At 38.0% G+C, this 19,396-nt stretch overlaps 2 protein-coding genes across 8 annotated transcripts in view; one reads left to right on the forward strand and one right to left on the reverse strand.

The window, feature by feature from the left end:
- CEP128 (centrosomal protein 128) overlaps positions 1-2,485 on the forward strand; it is a gene marked incomplete at its 3' end in the record, with an annotated part of 432,096 nt that extends 429,611 nt beyond the window's left edge. For all 3 annotated transcript variants that reach the window (XM_082451219.1, XM_082451220.1, XM_082451223.1), the window contains one exon: positions 2,033-2,485. In XM_082451219.1, the coding sequence (XP_082307345.1) occupies positions 2,033-2,160 (128 nt within the window). The remainder of the gene's footprint in view (positions 1-2,032) is intronic.
- The window catches only part of LOC309655771 (uncharacterized protein), a 119,703-nt gene that overhangs the window by 54,108 nt on the left and 46,199 nt on the right, over positions 1-19,396 (reverse strand). For all 5 annotated transcript variants that reach the window (XR_014260974.1, XR_014260975.1, XM_082451473.1 and 2 more), the window contains exon 2: positions 3,223-3,278. Coding sequence is in view for 3 of the 5 variants with exons in the window: in XM_082451473.1 (XP_082307599.1) it covers positions 3,223-3,251 (29 nt within the window). In the remaining 2 variants the exon portion in view is untranslated. The remainder of the gene's footprint in view (positions 1-3,222; positions 3,279-19,396) is intronic.

Genomic DNA, 19,396 nt, shown 5'->3' on the forward strand with positions numbered 1-19,396 from the left:
TTTTTCCATAATTCTAACATTGTGGTAAACAATGTTTACGTAAATAAATAAATAAATAATCCCCAAAAGAAAAGGACTGTGATTTTTCATGGGGGGGAAAATGTTATCTGAAGATTACTTCAGGAGTTGGAAGTGAATCTTACATATTAATTTAACTTGATTTTCTTAGAAAAGCAAATCAATGAAAGTTACTAACAAGAACTTTTTTTTTCACTTCCTTACTTCAGAATATGTCGCTATAAAAAGAAAAGTTAGTATTCTTAATTTGTTTTCTGACGTTCCTTTAGTGGAGGTTTAAGTCCCTCAGATGGGACTTATCCACAGCGAGAACAGCAATACTCTCCACTTCCGTGTTGTACTTCGGGAACCCCCTGGTTAACTGAATGTATGCTTCATGTGTCGTCTTTCCTCAAACTTGTAAAATAAAGTGCCAAAGATTTATAGCAATAAAAATGTGGCGGTACTGCTGATGTAAAAAATTATTTCTTGTCCTTTATAGGATTTATTTATTTCATGAAAGCACAATCTTTCTACCTCTCCATCTTATAGGTTCATTGTATGTGACAGTGCTTTTTTTTTTTTTTTTTTTTGGTGACTATCTTTTCACTGACCAATTAGGTGCCAGATATTTTTAAATAACTGAGTTCTGATTATTGCGATTTGACAAAGTATATACTCTATAAATGCTTTCTAGAAAGCAGCTAGAAAATCCCCAGTTGACTATCGTTTTGAAATCCCTTAAAATATATCCACGTGTTCAGACAACATTTACTAAGAGACTATGCACGAGGCTCTGTGTTTGGCTCTGGGGGGGATACAGTAGTGACTAAGACAGAAAAGGTCACCTCATCTCATGCAAGAAACAGGTAGTAAGCAATAAACAAGCAAAATGGTGACTGGTGCTATAAAGGTGAAATGATAGAAGGTACCAGGACCAGAACTTTATATGAGTGATCAGAAGGTTACAATTGAGCTGAAACCTGAATGGCAAGAAGAACCAGCTGAGTTAAAATTGGATGGGAAGAGTTTTCCTGATAGAGGGAGAAGTGCAAAGGCCCCAGAGAAGAAAGGGGTATGGTCTTTGAGAGAGATGGAACACTGAAGGAGTGAGAGAGGGAGGGAGGGAGAGAAGGGGGGAGAGTGAGAATGAGTGAGGGAGAGAGTGATTGGGAGAGAGAGTGGTAGGAGCTGAGGTCCTGGTGGAGCCTTTTCAGCCACCATCAGGTGTTTGGATTTTATTCTAATTTCGCTGGGAGGCTGGGGGGGGGCAGGGGAGGGAAGGGTTAATGCAGTAGAGTGGCATAATCTGATTTACCTTTTAGAAAGATAATTCTGGTGTGTGGAGAAGGAGGCAAGATGAAAACAGAAAGAGAGAAAATGGTGGCTTGGGCTGGGCTGATGGGAATGGAGGTGGTGTGAAGCAGAAGGACTCAGGTGAAATGGGCGGTAGAGTCCTCAGAACTTCCTCTCAAATTGGATGGGTCGAGCAGGCAGGCCAAAGGAAAGAAGGAACCAGGGTTTGAGAAACTGGGTGGATGAGTGTATCATTTTCTAAGATGAAGAAGAGCAAGGGATGGGCAGACATCAGAGTTTATAAATCAGGTGGGAGTATTTGACATAGACATTTGGATATAGGCGTCTGGAGCTCAGAAGAGAGGTAAGAGGTAGTAGAAAAACAGTAAACCTAGATTCCAGATCGAGTCTGTTTCCTTCTGTGTGAAAAAGAGGATTCTGTGAAAAGGAGGCCCTTAAGATTTCGTCCTCTAAAATTCTGCATGCTTCAATATCACTATATACTGAACAAACACACATCTTCCACCCTCACTCTTCAAATCTAAAACAAACAAAATTAAATCCCATGAACATGTGTTTTTAAAAATATAGTAAACTATTTTATTCCTACATCGAAGATTTGTTAGTCCATGTAAAGTTTACAGAAAACTAGATCAAATGCAGTGATTACTGACAATTTTGTCAGCCCAGGGATTCTATTCATCTAGGTTTATTTTTCTCTTTTCTCCTCCCTTGCCAGCATTTATCCAAAGAACAGTTGCTCCAGATTCACCTTCAATCAAGGAAGATGCCACAAGTTTACTGATGGATGGAACAAGTCCACAGTCCAAAAAGGAGGAATACGAAAGCAAAAACAGCAAAATGTAATTAGTTGCTTTACATGAGTGTTTTATAAATAATAACATATGTATCCTTGCCACAGTTTGGCCCAGATTCTCTAGCAGACGTATCTGTAGCTTCTGCTCTTCAGCGTTGCCAACCATTGACTGAAATAACAGTGCAGTTGGTCTTTGTGGATGATATAAGTTAAACCAATCCAAATGATATCAGCTCGTGAATGACATGCAACTAACTTATTGGCAACTTATACCAGCAGAGAAAGAATAATATTTTTCACCTTGCATTTTCCTTTTTCAGGTGTCGTCAGTCACATTTTTCTGACCCAAATTTGGATTTATAATTGAGGTGTTTCAAAAATTAAATTCAGGGAGTGTTTATATACAACTGATTTTATTTTGATGCTTTCTCCCTCATAAATTATCATGTGTTATAACATGTCATGGAGATATGCATATATAATATGAGGCAGTCCACTTTATAAATGCTCAGGATGGTTACATCCATCATCTCAGCAGTCTGCTACTACGTGCAGTATCTTAAAGTTTTTTTCCAATCATCCATTTTTTATAGCAATAAAGAATTTACAAATGATATTTGAATTGTAGAGCTCTAAAGAATTCATTCATAGCGCAATTTATTTATTTGTCTTTTTGTGGCCAAATATCCCACTGTGATCACTCCAGTCATATCCTGGACCATCTTTGGTTTACTCTGACCAAAATCACAGCACCAAACTCCTGTGTCCATGACATTTACTTGCCAAGAGTTCTAGTATAATTTGGTACTATCTATCCGCTTTCAGCGTCTTAGCCTTTCTCGACATCAAAGTGTTTTTAAGAACCTATCCCCTTTACATGCTGATCTACCAGTGGAGAAAGATTTCTATTAAATGCTAAATAAGAGTAAACATCCAGGAACTAAATCCCACTGAGTCATAATGGAAAGATTCTGAACAGACAAGGACAATAAAGAGATATCTTTGTAATGTGCATTACATTTTGTGTTTGTTAACATCTACTCGCTTTTTAGATTTCTCATATTTCATGAAGATGCTTCTTTTTCTACTCAAGATACGTTGTCCTAACTTACCACATTTGAATGTGCAGAAGAAATGGCATTCTCCATGAACTCGAACTCAGTGGTCACTACGGAAGACAGAGAGATTTTATTTCAAAATTTACCAATACAATCTACATAACCTCTGATAGTACAGCCTTGCATTTTGCCATTTATTCATTCCAAAAACCTTTTACTGAGTTATTACTATAGGCCAGTCATGGTGTTAAGAAGGAAAAAAGAGACATAAATACAGGTGTGCATGTCCCAGAGTTTGTTTGGCACTAGGAATTACGTGAGAAAAGGAGTGATGTGTTCAGGCAGGCTGGAGAAATTCTGGAGTAGACACCACTAAGCAGGTTTGATTTGTTTGTATCTAACCTTAAGACTTGGATCCATTAATGTGCTAATGAGCACCAGAGGTTTTAGTGGGAGTGGTATCACTCTATAGTAATATCTGGGGTATTGAAAAATTATGTCAGTATTTTTTCCTTGATGTTTTGACCAGTACCATAATATTGGTATTTTATCTCCTTGGATCTAAATGACTAACTGGCAAGGGAATAAGGGAGAAAATTGACAGGTTTTATTTAAATCCTACAGATAATGGTTTAGATAGCTTTTCACTTAATGTGTTAGGAGGAACTTCATGTGGTCCATTCTTTTTAATAGAAACTGATCTAAAGCATTATTAGCACATCTGTGGTCATTTAAAAAAAAATTACATCAGGCCAGTTAGGCCTGAAAAGTGAAGGTAATTCAGAATGTGTACTTGGCAAATCCTTGAAAACATGTTAGCCGATGATTTTATAACAGAGAGGGATCTTATGAAAGACCTTTTTTAATCTAAAAAAAATAAAGCATTATATCATATTATTGAAGGCCGCATACTATGGTTGGATGAATAAAGGTGTCTGACTTTAAGTATGGAACACACAAGAACTTCAAAGGCAAAGTTAGCTTTCTGTGAGCAACAATTTTGTCAAAATTCCTTGGCCCTCTGTTTATATGGAATTAAATCCAAGGACCTGCCTCCTCTGAGGATTTTTCCTATCTCTTGCAGTCACCATAAGCTTGAGTTGGAAATTAAAAGGAATGCTAAGGAAACACTAATAGCTTGATTTGTACATTTCAAAGCCAGCAACTGTTTTTCCTTTACTCACCCCTTTGGCAAGATAATGTGTGATATCAGCCCCACTGAGTGGCTGGTCAGCCATATTGCTTGTAGCACTAGGACATTGGAAGGGATAAACCTTATTCTTGAAATGATCGTGGTCCAAGGCTTAATTTGAAGATTGACCTTTTGGTTTAATAATTTTGATTCTTCTGGCTATCTTTCTCCCTAAACATACTAAACTTCCATTGAAGTTACTAAAGGCCACAGAGGGGAGAAACACAGCTGGGAGAAATCTGGCTTGATGTTTTTCCCATTGGCTAAGGTCATTATTATTTCCTTGACTAACGTCTGATTTGAAGGCTGGAAACCAGTCGGTTATATAACATCTTATGCCGTTTCCCAGAATCACGAATTTTCCTTCTTGTTATAGTTTACATATTTTTACTAATAAAGAGATAAAATCTATAGCTTAACATAATAGTGCACATAAGGCATTTGGATTTAAAGGTTATGTGGATAAAAAATGCCTACCTACTTAGCTAAGAAAACAATTAAGCCTATTTTTCTTCATTTTCCTCCTTTCAACTGTGGTAAATGCATGAGGCGCAAGTCAGAGGTATGTAAAGCATACTTAGAATCACTGTTTATTACATTTTCTCTAATCTGTATTGAATCTTATAGTTAAAAAATAATTGTTTTATGTGGGACTAAATTCTTACATATAATTAGGTGGTATATTTACTTAGCAAACCCTTTCTTAGGAAAGGGTAAATATCTCAAATTGTTTTACTCAGTATTTGTACTATAAGCCCAGCTACACATCATATGGTGGCCAACAGTGTGAATTATCATTGAGGAAGTTATTCCTTTTCCAAGATTCTTATACCCCTCCTCAAACAAACTGTCCCAGTATTTTCTCTCAATTTAAAACAAAACAGAAAGTTTGTGATTTTCATGGCCTTCAAATGAGGAAGCTGTCCTCACGAAAGCGTCTGGTTTTCTTGGATCAAAACTAAACCATGAACCTTAAGCTGGAAAGTAAATTTGGGAAAGTTTGTATGTAAAGGCATTTCATGCTCTGAAGTATGATATAAAAACAGTTACATCTTTCAACTTTAAGTTCTCAGATGTTTAGCAGTAAAAACGTATCAGCTCATCCCTATTTGAAAAAAGAAATTTAAACCATGAAAGAGTCCATCTAGTTTCATTTCCGTACAAAACACCACACATCTAGGTTAAGGCTAGGAGAAATGCTTACATCTAGAAGCAGAACTTTAGATTCCAAGCCCCCAAACAAATTTCAGAGAAGTCTCCCTTGCTTTTGATTAATAACAAAGTAAACGAATCTGCTCTGCTCTGGTAAAACCAGCTGAACCTTTAAGTTTTAACCTCATCAGTCCCCATCTTAGCCTCTCCTGCTCTATCCTATGCCCACATCCTACCCAAATCCAAACCCAACCCAAGTCACTCTGAGTGTTTTACCAAGTCAGCCCTTACTGTTGACCTCTGGTATCTGATACCTCAGAAACATACAATGAAGTGGCTGGCTGACTGGGGTTTGTAGCACCTTCATGTCTTTCAGAGCCAGCCAATTAAGAAAAGGATTTGAATGTCACGTGTCCTTGACTACTCTCGTGGTTGAAAGCCCAGGAATACTTCTGTGGCTAGGTATCTTTTCTTCCATGACACAGCTTGACTCTGACGTGGTCCAAAGCCATGAGACAGTTGTGGATGTGAACTTCCCACGTTGCTCTCTGCAGGAGTATATTGGATATCTAAACATAGCAGCATGTTAGATCCCTTTCAGGAGAATAGTTAAAGCAACATATAATCTGATGACCTCCACCTTTCAAAATGTAAAACCTTATGCTTTTGAGCATATAGGTGGGAATATGGAAAAAAAATGCTGCTGTGGTCAAAATAGAGCCATACATTTATCACCTGTAATTCTAACAGTAACTTGCTATGTTTTAAGGCATTGATGTTGCATACTTGCCATTCCGTAGAATGAATGCTCTGTTTTTCTCAAACTGGCAGATGCTGGACGTTCATGCCCAGACTGTCTTCTATCCTCTCTCCATAGATCCTCACGACTTGACACCCTCTCATTTTTTACTCTTTGGTAAAGCATTTTGACCGGCATTATTTACATAAAAACAAAAATTACTATTTATCCTTAAATACAGGAGTTCTGTGTCATCTTAGCTGTATACTCGACTGGAAATAAAAGATCAGAATACTAGCTTGAAGCAGTATTTTTTTAAACAAAATTAGTGGATATTAAACTACCAACAATTCAGATGTTATAATTTAAGAGAAAATATTCTGAGGGAAAGTAGGATAATATTATATGTTCATTTGTCACTAATTGACAGTCTCCTTTAAATCCTGACTTAATATTTTCTTAAAATCATACCTTTTTTTTTTTTTTTTTTTAAGTGTTACGAATCCTCCAGTGTCAGTCCCCAGCAAGGGTCCTTCTGCCCAGTGTTGACCACGCCAATAGAACAAGACCAAGTTTGGTTCAGAAGCAAAGGCAAGCTTTATTCTTTGATCAGAGAACGCAGAGGCGAGAGCTCTAGAGCACGCGATCTCCCGATTGGCCGTGGGCCGGCCGGCTTTATAGGGATCCGGGCAGAGGGGCGGGAGGTGGAGTTCTTGCAAGGCAGGTGCAGCTGCGCTGCTCAGGCGGCAGATCACGGCGCTGGGCGCCGAGTCTCTGCACACGGCCCGCATCCGCCATCTTGAATCGCAGTGTCGTGAGCAGCGCTTCTGCGCACAGCCCGCCGAGCTGAGGCGTCGGGGCCGGCGTTTCTCACGGGGAACTCTGGTCTGAAACGCCGGATTGGAGGTCTCTGCGAGCGGCACCCTATGAGCAAGTGGAACTAGACTGACCAGCAAGGGAAAAAAAGGTGAGACTTTATTTTATTACCCGGATTCTATTTTTATTTCCTGGGAATTGTTAATGGGCTTGTCCTGTGAGAACAGGACACGTCTAATGTTTTAAGTTATCAGGTTTTCCATCAAATTAGTTTCCTTTTGTTTTTCCTTACAAGTGTTTCAATTTAGAGTCAGGTGGATTTCCGAATCATTTGAAGCCACGGAGAGTTCACCTGGCTTTTAAAAGAAAAAAACTTGGCCAGTAGTGTGAAAATTTGTACTTCAGGATAGGGCACCTCTCTTTCTTCTTTTTTTTACTACAAAAATCAGTTTTATTCACAGTGTTCCATAAAAAGTTATCAAACTTTAAAGAAAGGCTAAATCCACGTTATGTTCTTTGACACATGAGGCAGCCTCTCTTTGTTCTTGACGTGCTATATTTCAGTTGGAAATATTTTTCCCTCCCACTGTCTCTCATTTCTTTCCCTGGGATCCATAGTCATTTCCCCAAGGATCTTTGGAAGGAGCTTTATGTCCTTGACCTGGGCAAGCCTGTGGACTGGGGTCATGCTCGCTTGTCCTGTGCAGCCTTTCAAGACATCAGGATAATGGCGCCATAAAGAGTCAGTGAGATGAACGCGTGAAACACTTACGTTGTTTTCTAATGATGTGGGCTGGTCTGCTAACCAGGTGTGAAAGGCTTCTCTCGGTAAAACAAGATTGTTTCTCTTCATCCTTGTGCGATGATGCACAGCTGTTTTTGAAAGCAGTATTTATATGTACTTCATAGATCAGAACCTATTTCTATCACTTTTTTTTTTTAACCTTAAAGCCAAAAGAGCAATTCCCAAAATGTGTGTCATGTTGCACATAGGATTTAAAATCTAAATGTCTAGGATATCCCCTTTACAAGACACTTTTTTCCTTTTCAGCTCTCGAAGCCAGCTATTACCAGATCATACTGCATAACTCTCATTCAGTGTTATCCCTAGGGTAGTGGTAATGCTAGTTTAGATTTTGTTTGTCCATTATGGCTGAGCACTTGGTGGAATAAGGGAATGAAGAATGGCAGGAGTTCTGTAAGATGATATGAACACGGAAGCTGTGTTGTCATCAACAACATACATTTTAAACTGTTTACTTGAAAGAAAAAACTGCGGTAGCGCTCCATTCTTTATCTGAGGCAGGGTCCTGGAAAGCAGCGTTGTGAGAAGTCCTGTTGAACTTGATGTGCACTATAAAGTCCTATTTCTGATGAAAGTTACACTATTCCTTGATGTTCTTTATGGACTGCTTGCTGGCAGTTGGGATCAGAATGCAAAGTGGCCTTATTTCAGATATTTTTCGGTCTCAGTGCCCTGTGCTTGTCTGTCATTGTTTCTTTTCCCTCCGAGCTGAATAAAATAGAAGCATCAGTTCTAACGAGGAACTTCCTGCCCAGAGTCACTGGCAGAGCAACCTCCTCCCAACAGCTGCAAGCTTGAGACCTCATGCCGCTGGCCAAGGTTCATTCTGTGCTTTGACTGAGACCACAGCCAGTAAAGCCAGTGTGTACCGTGGAAAGAGTTTCCTACTTTTTCCATTGGAGAAGGCTTTTGTGAGGTTAGTTTGACTGTTCCAAATTAACGGTAGTGGTCATTGCTCATTTTTTAATTTCAGCTGCATGTAAACCTTCTGATTAGATTCCACTGAGGACGAATCATAGTTTTCTGTGAGGAAGATACCTATCCTTTTATTCAGTATTCCTTAAAGCGCTGGCTTTCAAAGTGTGGTCCCCAAACCTGCAGCACCGGCGGCCCCAACAGCTCCTGAGAGCTTGTCAGAACTACAGATTCTCCGACCATCTCCAGACCTAGGGATTCAGAAACCCTGGGGATGGGCCCAGCAATCTGTGCTCTAACAAGTCTTCTAGGCGATCCTGATGAATGCCGAAGTTCAAGAGCCATGCCTTAAAGGTTCATTTGATGATAGCCTTCTCTGAGTTTTAGTCTCTATTCCAAAAACAAAACAAAACAAAAAAAATTCTTTTCCAGGTGTCGTGCAAGGTTTATTTGGTTTCTAATAATATATATTCTCCCAGGTATCCAAACTATGACTCCAGGCCTGAGGGTCACCCAGGTTAAGGACATAAAGCAGCTTCCAAAGATGCTTGATTTACTATTAGAGGTCACTTCTCCACCTGCTTCTCCTAGCAGGCTTCTACTAACCAGAACTCTTCAACCATTCACCCAGATTGTCATAAAGGCATCCAGTTAAATCAGGACCTACAGGTGTAGCTCTTCTCTCTTGTTTGAAGTGCAAGCTAGTATTTGATTATCAAAAGGGTGTGAACTTCTTCAGGGCTGAATTTTTATCCTGTTTCCTTCCCTCCGAGGAACTTGGGAGCAATCCGATTTGGAGCATTGGTTCTGCATTATCATTTCACATGGGATTTCAGTTTTTCTTGTCTATGCCAGTGGCTCACAGTCATCCAGTGTGTTTCAGAGTAACATTTCCAGCCTCTGACATTGTCACCTTAAGAAAGATTTTGATTTAATGACTGTTGAACATTTAAGTCTCTTCCAACTTTTCCTCACTGTCTACAACTGAGGTCAGGGATTTATTATGTCATTCCATCTCATTGTCCTCTGATAATTAATGGCCATATATAATTTGTCTTGGCCTTTTACCTTACATCTTGTACCCTCCGTTATGTGTCATTGATAATTTGAACTGTTTGAAATTGTTGCTTCCTCTTCCCCTAATTTACTTAGGAATGGACTAAATCAAAAGCTATTCAGAATTTTCCAATTCTAACGTATCTTAACTAAATCTTTTCAGGAACTTCTTTCAGTTTCTGAACACTTGATTTATTTATTACACTATGCCATACATCAAAGAAAGTGTGTTTTTTGGAAGAGTGCTTGTTTCTTGAGCAACGACACTGTGACAGGCCCCTTCAGAGCCTTTGCTAAGGAGCCCCCCACCTCCAGCTAGCCAACTGCAGCAATAAAAGTACTGAAATGTACAGGTCTTGCATAAATAACAAAACCAAGTAAGTTGAACAAATAGCATAACCCCTCAACTGTGTTTAAAATGTCTTCAGTTATTTTATGGTTTGAAATTTGCACCAAGTGGTTATATAGATAATTTTTTATAAAAACAGACTGAATATACAGATGCATTTTATTACACCTGCTGCTATATGCCTTGGAAAATCTTCCCACTGTTGAATGGGGACTGTGCCAACCACATACTTAGGTTCATAAGTTACTCAGGACTAGTGGCCTTCCACCCAAGAAAGCATCATTTCCATTAATTCAATCGTCTATCCATTTCTGCATCGTTATTAATTAGTGTGAATCTATTATGTCTTGTTTAATTGGCTAAAAAAAGGTCTTCTGTACGTATTACCAATCTTAACCTTGTAATTGTAAAGAATTTAAGAATAATTTCTTCGCATAGTGCACTGATAAAATTGATTAGCTGGACATGTATGTTTAAATATGCTCATACTTCTTAATTCCTGCTTACCAATTAGAATAGTCATACACAGTTTGAAATTGATACAGCTAGACTTACATACTAAACTAGACTTGCATGTGCTAACCTTTCATGCCCATTTTGCTGATTATTGCTCTTAGAAAAGAGAATGAAACTGAACTTCTGAAAAGTAAGCAAAAAGTTATATATATTCAGATAGTATCAAGTAATACAGGAAGACAGCCAAAACCCTTACATTACCCTTGATAATCTTTTGAGTGTAAACACTAAAGGTGAAGGATCAGTTTGGACACAGCCATACAACCCCAAAATGATCCTTCCAGTTTTAATATTTTGCTTCTGGGCAACATTTACCTTCCAGAAACAAGGATATTGTGTATATGTGAAAATTTTTTATTTGTTGGGCACTACATGAAGCTTTCATTCAAATTGTTAGAATTGTTACTGAAGACGGGCTGAGCGTCTCATAGACAGATCTCATGTGAGAACAGTCCATTTCTGGAGCCACAGAGATCCAGATGTCCAACTGAACAGCTGCCATCCTCTGCAATAACCTCGAGATCACTGCTTTTGAGTTGCGACCATGTGTTATGCATTTCTTATCCTGACGCCCATGATTGAGGTCAGATGTTCTCTACCCTTAATTTTTGCCCTTTGGGACTCTTTATATTTCTCAGTGGGATGTATGGTCACAGACACTGGTACCACAGAGCAGCTAAAGAAAAAACTTTCCTATGTGATGTTCATGCAAGTAGATGTTCAGGCTAAATTTTCATTACCCTTAAATATTTAGTGTTTATTGCTCTTCTCAGAGAGTGATTATAAGTGAACTGGAAACAAAGTAGGCATCTAAAGAAGAAAAACTTAAAATCTTCTGGTGTCTTGTAACTCGGGTGCTGTATGTTGAAAGCATGGATGTGTAAGGAATCTTCTTTGTCCTTCCACGTGTGCAGACAACACATTTGAAACCTACAAACTTTCCTAATATGATATATGCTCATCAAAGTGACAAACACCAGACTGAGATCCATATTTATTTTAGTACTGGTCTCAACACCATAACTTTATACAAATGTTTGATCAATTTTACAAAAGTAATACTGTTACCAACAGAATTACTTACCTTTAGCTGGTAGCATCATGGGAGCTAATTCCCAAGTTACCCATAACTTGTGTGAAGAGACATTTATTAATATTTGAAATCCAGGTAGGACTTGGGAAGGTCAGACCAAAGTAAATCATCACCAGTTTAATATTTGTAGTGCATTTTTGTAATTATGAGCCAAAGGTCTGGCATATAGAAAAATGTGTGTAATAGGAACCAAGACTTAGGTTTTTATTATAGTTTTGATATCATCATAGATTGAACATCTTAACTCTTTCAATCATTACTGTATTGAGAATCAGAATCTTTGAAAGCTATGTAGAAAATTGCTGAATGCAATCAATGGTACCTAGAAAGCATCTTTAATTGATGATTTATGTATATATGCTCTAAATATAATTACTATATTTCTAAATTACAAGATGCTTCACTGGACAGTAAGCTCTTTAAATAAAGGCATCGTGTTTTATCTAGCACAGTGGATGGCATATTTTCAGTCTTCCGAATGCATTTGATAACTGAACTAACCACACCTACGCTGTCAACCATCCTTCCCTACTACAGTGAGCAAATGGTGTTTATTAACTGATCTTGATAGCCAGATTTGCAGAGTCTTTCAGCACTTAACAAACCAGTTGCCTGATTGTATTCATGAGAATTCAAATCATAGTGTTCTTGGAATTTCCACTTAATGGTTTAAATGATGCCTTCAGTGCCAAGATGGCAGGAAAACCACACCAATCAGATAACAGCCTTACGTCACCAATACTAGTAACTAATTTACTGAGCATGAAATGTGCTGAATTTTCCATAATGGATATCCGTTAAGTATCTGTGTTATCATTGCATGCACCATCTCTTGTGTTTCTATAAGTGTGTAACTGAGGCCTGAGTATGTGTTGCCATGATATTTGTGGATTTTTGTAGAGATTCCTATCATCATCACATAGTTTGCCAGAACTTTTCCACTGGATGGATAATGTAGAACAAAATCCTTGAGATTGTAACATCAGTCCCTTAAATCCCAAGTTAATTTTGCTGTACAGTACTTTAGGGAAAGTGGAGAGACCCATGTGATTTAAGATCAATTGCTCCATGATTGTTGACTTTTCAGTATCATCTGCAGGAAGATGCTTCACCCTTTTCACAATAAGGCAGGTAAATCTTTGCTAGTCCTTATAGACCTGCCCATATCCAGCGAATTTGTGGCTAATTGTGGTTTCGTTGCTTATTCAGCCCACCAGCATTCCTTTATTTCAGGATGTTTGGCTTGAGAAACTCACTTAGTTCATATAACAACTTCTTGTCAGTTAACAATTTATTTGCTGACTTGGCTAAGTGTCTGCCATAAAAATCACTTAGAATTGTGTACTTCCATCCTTCTTTGTCTTTACCTTTAGTACTTCCTTTCTCTCCACATTGCTGTTGCAATCCAAAACCCTTTCTACCAAAGTAATGTTTTGCATATTTTGAAGTTTAGGGCAAAAAGTTTGAGCTTCCCAAGATCTGGCATTTTTAACTTTCTTCTTATGTTTGTAATAATGCACTATTGCTGAAGCAATGGATAATGTGCTTTTCATCTGTCTTTTATAACCTGCATTAACAAAGCTTGGCCCTATGATAGAACTGTGTACTCTGACATACTTGGATAGTGCAGTTTTTTTCAGTATGGCTACCATCACATAGCCTGATGGTTGCCAGCCTAAGAGACAGTACATGCACATGTAAAACTTTGGACTTTACGTTACTGATGATATTATAACTAAGAAAGTGCATATCATGCTGCATGGTTCAGGGCAACACAAGCATTGGAATAGTCAAGAGCTATGTCCTTCCTTCACCTCTGTAGGAGGATATAAATAGTAGCTGACATAACCTCAATGACTTTTGTCCTGAAGTCGTTTAATATACTGAACATAGGAGAAGGTACTGCCAATTAATCAGTGACTACCAAAAGCCCAGCACTGTAATGAGTGCTGTGAAATATGCAAGAAAAGTAGAACTCCTGCTATTATAGCTGTTTGATGTTCAGTAAACATTTGGTGAATGAATGCAGTACAGCAACAACAACAAAAAGTTAAAGATCTTTTTAATTCCTCTCTGTATAAAGAAGAGCAATACTTTCCCTTAAAGGGCTCTTCTATCCAGACAATATTTAATTTTTGTTCTTGTTTGATAAAATACAACAGTCCCAGAATTTTAGTCAGTTTTTAAAAAGAAGATTCTAGATCATAGAAGCTTATTTTCACTAGAGAATATTCTTATTATTTATTATATCTTCCCAAAGAATTTTAAGAATCACTCTAATATTCTTTTTAGGTTTAAATGCTAAAGTAGGAGTTGGGGTATTTAAAATGAACTAGAATTTACATGCATCTAAATGGATGGATTTAAAACCATGGTGTCCCAGTTGGCTATTCTGCATGCTGCAAGGGGAGGAGCATTGGGTCCAGAAGAATCCTGGCTACTTCAACCATTAATCACCTGTATGACATTGAGCCCGCCATTTCACCTCTTGTGTCTCTTAGGTGTTAACGGAGGAGGTTGGACTAAATGGTCTTCTGGGTCGCTTTCTATCTCTGATGGTCTGTGAGTCTGCTGTTGAAATACATAATAGCATTCATTCTTCACTGGATTAAAACTGAACAGTGTGTAGTCTGAATCTCTACCTTGAAGCTAATTCTGACAGATACCAAACCATATTTGGATTATAAATAAACCTTGTCAATGATCTCTTCAATAATGACATTTTCATAAAATCATTTTACTTGCACAGTCTGCCTTCCTCCTTTTTCCATGTTATGTTTGGTTTTAAAATGGTGTAGGATTAGATTCCTACCTCTACCACTGACTTACTAGCTGGGGTAAGTGTGATTTGGTGTAGTTAACATTTCTGAGCTCATTTATCTCATCTGCACAGTGGAACTAATTGTGTCTCCTTCAGAACTGTTTGGAGACTTACGTGTAATGGCACATGAAAAATTCCAGGCTCAGAACATGGCACACATTGGTTCCCCATAAAAGTTTCTAACTTTTCTTTAACATCTAGGCCTGATCCCCTTAATCTGTAAAATTCTCCAGTGAGCTCAGATTCTTGTTTTCTTTTACTAAACAGCAACAGCTCACTCAAACTATACAACAATCAGAGGTGAAACTATTTGGATTCTAGAATTAGCATATTTATTCTGTTAGATTGTATAAATTCATCAGGTATTTCTTGAGTGCCAACTCTATGCTGAAATACTTTCCATAGTTTAACTCATTGGCTCGTAACAAAAGCCTATGAGGTTGGTATTTATCATTTTCATTCAAAAATATATCTCACATGAGGAAATTGAGTCACAGAGAGGTTGAATAACTTATTCAAGATCATACATTCATAAGTATGGAGCCCACATTTGAATGCATGTATTTTGTCACTCGGCCACATTTGCAAAGAGCCATTTTAATGATTTTTATTTTAAAATGCAAAATTCAGATGTTTAAAATGCAGAAGAATTAATGGCATTAAGGAGTTTCTTTTTTTCCAGCGAGTCTTTTAAATAGCATTTCTAGGAAAAAAAAGGAGAGGCAACAACTGTCAACTCCACTGACCTTGCTTAAATCTTACTAAGGCTTGATAATACATTAGGTTCTGATACATCCTTCCTGCAGCCCAAGAGAGGGGAGAAAGAGCAGTCAGGGGGGTTAGAGCCTAGGGGACTGAGCAGGCTCCATTTTCTGTCTCTACACTCTAGCCAGTGCCAACCAATTTTTTTAAACTTAAATCCTTGTCTGCCCTAATAAATACAAAATATACTCTGCCGAAAGAAGAGCCTCTGCTAATAAAAGTGGCTTCTGGTTCAGTAGGAAAGAAAAAAAAAAAAGAGTGGGTGTCAGAAGAAGCTGAGGGGAAGGGTGAAGAGAGGCCAGAGGGAATGGCGAGCTTTTCTCCTGACTGTCCTATGAATGTGTGAGTGGAAGCTGGGAGTGAATTTCATGAGAAAATATGGAACTTTGCCACCAAATTCTTTCCTCCAGAGCTAATATTCTCATGGGATATTAATATTAATACAAGGAAGAAGGCCCTGGTTGAAGAAAATGATTTTCCTTTTTCAGGGGCAGAGTGAAGTTTGAGTGTCAGAAAGTGGTAGTAGAGTACTAAGCATTGTATCATGAGCAAACAGGAAAACAAACTACAACCTGTAGGATTCTCTTTGGAAAGTTGAAAAAAGGAACCCAGTAATACCAGCCTAGTCAAGCACCCTTTTCCCGACCCAAGACCCTCTGAGCTTTCCAGGGCGTGTGGGCCTTTTGGTCCTGATCATTATTCCGGACTAACTAAGGTCATCAGAGTAGAAATCTGGTCAATCAATGTGGATGTTGTGACTGCATCATGCTTTAGATACATAGATAACACATTAGGTGGGAAGGGCATTTATATTTTATGAAGTTCATTTCACTATTATGAATTAATCTTTTTATGATTTCTCTGAATCATTCTTTTGGAGCATTCTGAAAGAGCTAAAAAAAAAAAAAAAAAAAAAAAGCTTTTTTTCAAGCAACTGACTTAATGGATAGCTGAATGTCCAGTTTCAAAAGCTTATAAAAGGCCAAAAAATGTTAATATGGCCTTATAACTGTAACATAATTTTTCCAAGGTGGGAAAGGCAATAAATTACAAAATACCACACTAATGGAATATATGGTTTGTAATAAGAGCAGCTGTTATTTCACTAAGGTATATAATGTTTTAAGTCTTGGTTTTCTGTTTTGGAAGTATGTTAATTAGTTCAGTTGTTTTACTTAATTTATTACCATTCTCTATGTGTTTGTGATTCTTAATTGTATGATGTGGTTTATATTCACTGCTTTTATGTGATGGGAATGCCACAATGTGCCTTTGGTATTTTTATGCTTAAAAAATAAAATAGTGAAATCACGAGGACTGCTCACAAACAGTTGTATATCCTTGACTAGATTCTTTAGCCATGTGTGTGCATAATGGCTTGCATGTGGGCAATTATCTGATCACTTACCGTGGGATAGTTTCCTGAACTGAGCTTCAATTTCAGTTACACTGGATGCAAGTGAGCAATACTAAAAGTATAAATAAGCCCCAAAATGAAAACTTTCCTTTTGGAAATGTTAAGCCAGGAACATATATCAATTAAAAAATAAGCTTCCATTATATGAGACTTGCCACATATTGGGAAATAAATACCAGAAAGCAGGTACCTTCAGGTGTATTTTAGGACAAACCTGTAACTCTTCTGATAATAAAGTAAATCTTCAGATGCTTTGAATATTAGAGACTTGAGGGGTTGCCATTAATTGCATTTTGGGGTTAAATTAGGATGAATGAGAAATGCTTTCTGGCCTCAACTCTTCTAGTTGGAAAACTTTCTGAAATGTATGAGTAGATTTTCTTAACCAGCAAGACAGTGAATTTTGTCGATGTACTTTTTTATGATTTAGACCTAGTATGCCGCAGGGACATAATTCTAATATCGATCCTCATTGTACAATACAATAAATAGGTAGAAATGAAGGCGATGAGACCATCTGTATTGCTGGACTCAAAGTAGCGGATAGTCAGTCACAATAGTACTCTTACAGACCAGCCCTGTGCAAATTGCTGAAGGGGGATAAAAATATAATTCTTTGCTGTAGGGGGGGTTGTTTTATACATTTTGGGGTGTTTAGCTGTAAACATTTCTGGCCTCTTTTTAGAGGGGCAGAAATAATAACAGACATACTTCCTGTGAGTGTAATAGGAATTCAGAAAATGGAAAAATAACACAGGTCAAGGGAGATTTTGTAGAGGAAGTGGGTTATGAGCAGGATCTTGAAGGATATATAGTGTCGGCACGTCAGGTTAAAGAACTTGATGACTAAGGGGTTACTGTTTTTTAACCAAAAGGAGGCCATTGGTGACCTCGATGAGAAAAAATTCAGCAAGCTACATTACAACTATTGGATGAATCATAAGAAGTTTTAAAGACAAATTCCTCTTCTGACCCAGGCCTGGGCATAGCCTTAATACCCACCATACTAATAGAAGTGGACTTTAGGGGCTATGTGAACTTCTCCCCAATATGATTCACACATGACCTATACCATTCAGTGAGTTATTTCTTCTCCACTTTTTTCCTGATTCTTCTTTCTTCTCCTCCTCCTCCTCTTCTTTTATCTCTTGCTTGCATTCCGTTTCTTAATTTTTCTTTTTCTTTTTCTTCCACCTCCTTTTTCCCTTAGGTTAGACTAATAGAGGTCTGTGAGAAGAGAATCCACAGTCATGACGAGTATATTCGTTTCCTGTTGTTGCTGAAACAAATTACCACAAACCAGTGGCTTAAAACAACAGAAATGTATTGTCTCACAGTTCTTGAAGGCAGAAGTCCAAAATCCTTTTCACTGGACAGCAATCAAGGGCTGCACTTGCTTCAGAGGCTCAAAGGGAGAATCCATTCCTTGACCCTTCCTAGTTCTGGAGGATTCCTTGGCTTGTGACAACATCCCTCCAATCTCTGTCTCATGGTCACATGACGTTTTCCTCTTCCCAGTATATCAGATCTTTCTCTGCCTTTCTCTTATAAGAACACTCATCTATGAAAATGAAAACGCTAGTTTGAAAAGATATATGCACCTCAATGTTCATAACAGCATTATTTACAATAGCCAAGATATGGAATCAGCATAAGGGTCCATCAACAGATGAATGGATAAAGAAGATGTGAGATAGATATATAATGGAATATTATTCAACCATAAAAAAGAACGAAATTCTGCCATTTGCAACAACGTGGATAGACCTAGGGAGTATTAGGTTTAGTGAAATAAGTCGGGCAGAAAAAGAAAAAGACAAATACTCTGTTATCACTTATATGTGGAATCTAAAAAGTAAAACAAACAAAGGTGTGACACAAAACAGAAGAGAAACAGATATAGAGAACAAACTAGTGGTTACCAGTGCGGAGAGGGAGGAGGGGAGGGGCAAGTTGGGGTATGGGATTAAGAGATACAAACTACTATGTATAAAATGGATAAGCAACAAGGATATATTGTACAGCACAGGGAAATATAGCTATTGTTTATAATTTTACATGCAGTATAATCTATAAAAATAGTGAACCACTATGTTGTACACCTAAAACTAATATAATATTGTAAATCACTATACTTCAGGGGAAAAAAATGACACTCATGATTACATTTAAGGCCCATTCAGATAATCCAAGATAAACTTCCCACCTCAAGATCCTGCAAAGGATCACATCTGCAAAGACCCTTTTTCCAAATAAGGTAATATTTACAGGTTCCAGGGATTAGGACCTGATATATTTGGGCGCCATTATTCAACCCACTGTAATCAGGCTATTACAAAGAGTCCTCCCTTGACATATGGCAGACAACATTAAGTCCATCCTAGACACACATGAGCCTCTCTGGTGGATCTCACTTGCAAGCATGAGAAAGGAGTCATACCTCTTCATGTGTCCTGTGTTCACTGGAACAGTGCTCTGTGTTTGAGCAATACCTCCCTGCTAATGACTGAAGAAGGAAAAGAGGCCTCACTATAACTTTCCAGTTACCTGAGTACCAACCATTAAGTCCCAAATAATGAAGGTCAGGACCAAGGG

The sequence above is a fragment of the Balaenoptera physalus genome, assembly GCF_965194825.1.
Source record: "Balaenoptera physalus genome assembly, chromosome: 2".
NCBI classification, from domain to species: domain Eukaryota; kingdom Metazoa; phylum Chordata; class Mammalia; order Artiodactyla; family Balaenopteridae; genus Balaenoptera; species Balaenoptera physalus.